We start from the raw sequence: 5460 nt of genomic DNA on the forward strand, positions 1-5460 counted from the left end.
CAAGCCTGCGCCAGAAAGAATCCCGTTAAAGGACAAAGCCGAGGCTGTCCCACGGCGCTTCGGGTCTCACAAACGACTCCGTGCATTTCCCTAACGAAGAACCAGGATTCGTTATTGGAACAACACAAAATTCCAGCTCCACTTGCATCCCGGCCCCTCTGCCCTCAAATCCCCACAGAGTTAACCGCCTCGGGAATGAATCTCCTCATTACTGCTTGGCAGATTGCAATCCAAGGAAAAAGAGCGAGGCCGTTTTCCAGCCTCCTCTGTAAATCCGGGTGTTTCATTCCCTAATTCCCTACTCGTTTTCACCCACAGCTCCTAGCAGCGCGGTCTCCGGCTTCCCCGGGAGATGCTCCAGCTGCGGGACGGGCCGTGGAGAACACAACCCACGGCTGCTCCACCAACTTGGTGAAAAGCCTGAAAATGCTGGAAAAATCCTGGAAAGGGTCAGGAATGAAGTTGAAAACAAAATCCAGCGATTCTTCTGGCAGGACCCGCCTGCCTCTCTCCTCTTCCCCGTCTCCCGGAGCTTGATTCCCGCGTGTTCCCCCTTTGCCACAAGCTCACCGGAGCGTTTTCGCTCCGGCTCTCCGCAAGGAGCCCCAGGGGTGGTGCAGCTCAGGCAGCAATAAGGCTGGATCCCTTGGGAAGGATCCTAAACCCCCCGGGATTTCCCTTTCCCACTCTTCCTGTGGTTTTCCTTCGCCTGCTTCCCAGTCCGTGCCCGGTTCCCAAGGCCACCAACTCTTCACCTCCGCTCTGGAGCATCCTGCAGCTGCTTCTCCTGAGCAACACATCCCATCCCATCTTTCCATACACGGGAAGAGCAGCGAGAAGAAAGGGATTTTCTTCTCTAGGGAAGCATAAACCCCCTCCAGGCCCAGGAGCAGCTGCTGCGCTCGCAGTCTGGTGGCGCCCGGAATCATCCCGACACCCGGATTCCTTCTTCTTCCAACCAAGGGCACTGGACCCCCAAATCCTGAGGGAATGACAAGCACAGCGGGGTGGGAATGGGACGCAGCGGCAGAGCTGTGGCTCAGCATCCCTCGGCTCTTCGGTGCTGGTGGCTGTCGTGACCCCGGCTCCGTCGCGGCACCGACACTGCTCCTGATTCCTCCAGGATTCCAACTCACAGCTCCACGTTTGCTTCTCGGTGATGCCGTGGTGCTTTCCTGGCTGTATCCAGGGAATGCGGTGAAGCCGTTCTTCCCTCGATGCTCTCTGTCAGCAACGGCGGAAGACGCAGCCCGAGGGCAGGAGAAGCCTCTGGCTCCCGTTCTCAAGCAGGGCGATCCCGAGCTTTCCATCAAAACGAAGCCTTGGGAGGTGGGAAAGGAATAAAGGAGCGCTTCCCTTTCATTTTGGACTCCGGCTCGCAAAATCCCTGTGCCCACAGAGCGCTGGAGCCGCCGGGAGAGGACGGCAGCACCGTCATTAACGATGCCCTCCGTTAGACGACCATTAGGCGACGTTAACAGAGCCCTCCGTTAGGTGACGTTAACGATGCCCTCCGTTAGGTGACGTTAACGGAGCCCTCCATTAGGTGACCATTAGGTGACATTAATGGAGCCCTCCATTAGGTGACCATTAGGTGACATTAACGATGCCCTCCGTTAGGTGACCATTAGGTGACGTTAACGGAGCCCTCCGTTAGGTGACCATTAGGCGACGTTAACGATGCCCTCCGTTAGGTGACCATTAGGAGACGTTAACGGAGCCCTCCGTTAGGTGACCATTAGGCAACGTTAACGATGCCCTCCGTTAGGTGACGTTAACGGAGCCCTCCGTTAGGTGACCATTAGGCAACGTTAACGATGCCCTCCGTTAGGTGACCATTAGGCGACGTTAACGGAGCCCTCCGTTAGGTGACCATTAGGTGATGTTAACGATGCCCTCCGTTAGGTGACCATTAGGCTACATTAACGATGCCCTCCGTTAGGTGACCATTAGGCGACGTTAACGGAGCCCTTCGTTAGGTGACCATTAGGTGATGTTAACGATGCCCTCCGTTAGGTGACCATTAGGCTACATTAACGATGCCCTCCGTTAGGTGACCATTAGGCGACGTTAACGATGCCCTCCGTTAGGTGACCATTAGGTGACGTTAACGGAGCCCTCCGTTAGGTGACCATTAGGTGACATTAACGATGCCCTCCGTTAGGTGACCATTAGGCGACGTTAACGATGCCCTCCGTTAGGTGACCATTAGGCGACGTTAACGATGCCCTCCGTTAGGTTCCCACCCCACTGAAGGATCCCAACCATTGTCACCATTCCCACTGCACCGGAGGAACCCAACCATCGTCACCATTCCCACTGCACCGGAGGAACCCAACCATCGTCACCGTTCCCACTGCACCGAAGGAACCCAACCATCGTCACTGTTCCCACCATGACAGAGGAACCCAACCATCGTCACCGTTCCCACTACACCGGAGGAACCCAACCATCGTCACCGTTCCCACTGCACCGGAGGAACCCAACCATCGTCACCATTCCCACTGCACCGGAGGAACCCAACCATCGTCACCGTTCCCACTGCACCGAAGGAACCCAACCATCGTCACCGTTCCCACTGCACCGGAGGAACCCAACCATCATCACCGTTCCCACTGCACCGGAGGAACCCAACCATCGTCACCATTCCCACCCCACTGAAGGAACCCAACCATCGTCACTGTTCCCACCGCACCGGAGGAACCCAACCATTGTCACCATTCCCACCCCACTGAAGGAACCCAACCATTGTCACCGTTCCCACTGCACCGGAGGAACCCAACCATCGTCACTGTTCCCACTGCACCGGAGGAACCCAACCATCGTCACCATTCCCACTGCACTGAAGGAACCCAACCATCGTCACCATTCCCACTGCACCGGAGGAACCCAACCATCGTCACTGTTCCCACTGCACCGGAGGAACCCAACCATCATCACCATTCCCACTGCACCAGAGGAACCCAACCATCGTCACCATTCCCACTGCACCGGAGGAACCCAACCATCGTCACCATTCCCACTGCACTGAAGGAACCCAACCATCGTCACCGTTCCCACTGCACCGGAGGAACCCAACCATCGTCACCATTCCCACTGCACTGAAGGAACCCAACCATCGTCACCGTTCCCACTGCACCGGAGGAACCCAACCATCGTCACCATTCCCACTGCACCGGAGGAACCCAACCATCGTCACTGTTCCCACCATGACAGAGGAACCCAACCATCGTCACCATTCCCACTGCAACGGAGGAACCCAACCATCGTCACCGTTCCCACTGCACCGGAGGAACCCAACCATCGTCACTGTTCCCACCATGACAGAGGAACCCAACCATCGTCACCGTTCCCACTGCACCGGAGGAACCCAACCATCGTCACCGTTCCCACCATGACAGAGGAACCCAACCATTGTCACCATTCCCACTGCACCGGAGGAACCCAACCATCATCACTGTTCCCACCGCACCAGAGGAATCCAACCATCGTCACCATTCCCACTGCACCAGAGGAACCCAACCATCGTCACCGTTCCCACTGCACCGGAGGAACCCAACCATCGTCACCATTCCCACTGCACCGGAGGAACCCAACCAAGTTCCTGGGGTCCCCCTGGTCCCAGCTGGGTGCAGCTCTTGGTCCTGGATCTCCCCCAAACCTGAGACCTCCCATGGAGGGAGCGGATCTGTGCCCTCTGCTCGGACCTCTCTGGCCCTGAGCCCCCCCCCAGCCCCCCCGGGTGCCCCTCGCAGCCCTTCTTCGTGTCCCTCCCCACACCTCAGCTTGGAGACCCCTCCGCAGCCCCCTCCCAAGTGCCCCCCAACCCCCCCAGAGCCACCCCAGCACCTTTCGGAGCCCCCCTGACCCCAGCCTGCACCCCCCCCCCATCCCTCTCCAGGTACCCCTTGGAGCCCCCCCAAAATCCTCCTCCGTGTCCCCTGTAGCCACCCCGCAGTGTGTGCCCCCCCCATAGCCCCCGTGCATCCTCGGAGACCCCCTGGACTCCCCCGTGCTCCCCCGGTGCCCCCCAAGCTCCTCAGACCCCAGTCCAGAGCCCCCCCGTGCCCCCCCCGTGTCCTCTAGGAGCTTCCCGGTACCCCCTCAGACCCCAGTCCGGAGCCCCCCGATGCCCCTCAGACCCCAGTCCGGTGCCCCCCGGTGCCCCCCCAGCCCCTCAGACCCCAGTCCGGAGCCCCCCGATACCCCTCAGCCCCTCAGCCCCCAGTCCGGTGCCCCCCGGTGCCCCCCCAGCCCCTCAGACCCCAGTCCGGTGCCCCCCGATGCCCCTCAGCCCCTCAGCCCCCAGTCCGGTGCCCCCCGGTGCCCCCCCAGCCCCTCACACCCCAGTCCGGTGCCCCCCGGTGCCCCCCCAGCCCCTCAGACCCCAGTCCGGTGCCCCCTCCTCCCCTCACCGTGTCTCCACGGGTCCTTGGGCTCCACGGCCCCGGACACGATGTCCTCGTCGCACGGGAACGTGACCCGCTTGGCGCCGGCCCGGAGCCGCCCCTCCCCGGGGCCTCCGGGCTCCTCGGGGCCTCGGGCCTCGCTGCGGGGCGCGGGGGCGGCCGGGGCGCAGCCGGGCCCCGCGGGCTCCATGGCCGAGCTGTGCCTCCTCAAGGCCGCCCCGGGGGCATCACGGCACCGGGGAGGGAGGAGAGCAGCAGAAGCGGGGAACCAGGAAGGACCGGGAGGGACCGGGGCGGCCGCGCTCAGCCCCGACCGCGGCGAATCTGCCGGCGCGAACCCCACGAATCTGCGGCCCCGAACGCGCGGGGAGGCGGTGGCGAAGGGTTCGCGGAGGCAGATTCGCCACAGATGGGTGGAGGAGCGCCAAGAGGGAGAACGGAGGGAAACGATAAGAAAGGAGGGGACGAAACAGAATAACGGAGCCGGGTCGCTGCGCTCAGCGCCGCGCTGGGACCTGTGGCGAATCTGCGGCTGCGAAACCACGCGGGGAGGCAGCCGCGGAAGCGAACGGTTCGCGACGGCAGATTCGCCACGGAGGGGTGGGGAGCGGGGAGGAGCGGAACAGAGCCAAAAGGGAGAACGGAGGGGAACGATAGGAACGGGGAAGACGAAACGGAATAACGGGGCAGGGTCGCTGCGCTCAGCGCTGCGCTGGGACCTGTGACGAATCTGCGGCGGCGAATCTGCGGCACCGAAACCACGCGAGGAGGCGGCGGCGGCGGTAGCGAACGGTTCGCGACGGCAGATTCGCCACGGGGGGGGGGAATAGGGGCGGGGAGAGCGGAACGAAGCCAAAAGGAAGAAAGGAGAGGAACGATAGGAACGAGGAGGACGAAACGGAATAAGGGGCAGGGTTGCTGCGCTCAGCGCTGCGTCGGGACCTGTGGCGAATCTGCGGCGGCGAATCTGCGGCACCGAAACCACGCGAGGAGGCGGTGGCGGCGGTAGCGAACGGTTCGCGGAGGCAGATTCGCCACAGAGGGGTCGGGG

General features: G+C 61.9%; 1 protein-coding gene across 1 annotated transcript in view; it reads right to left on the bottom strand.

Moving 5' to 3' along the window:
* The window catches only part of PPP1R37 (protein phosphatase 1 regulatory subunit 37), a 28808-nt gene extending 23622 nt beyond the window's left edge, over nt 1–5186 (bottom strand). Inside the window, exon 1 of the mRNA XM_054052941.1 lies at nt 4416–5186. Coding sequence (XP_053908916.1) covers nt 4416–4599 — 184 coding nt within the window. The 5' untranslated portion in view covers nt 4600–5186. The remainder of the gene's footprint in view (nt 1–4415) is intronic.
* Nucleotides 5187–5460: the final 274 nt, after the last annotated feature.

The sequence above is a fragment of the Cuculus canorus genome, chromosome 37, assembly GCF_017976375.1.
Source record: "Cuculus canorus isolate bCucCan1 chromosome 37, bCucCan1.pri, whole genome shotgun sequence".
Taxonomy (NCBI): Eukaryota; Metazoa; Chordata; class Aves; order Cuculiformes; family Cuculidae; genus Cuculus; species Cuculus canorus.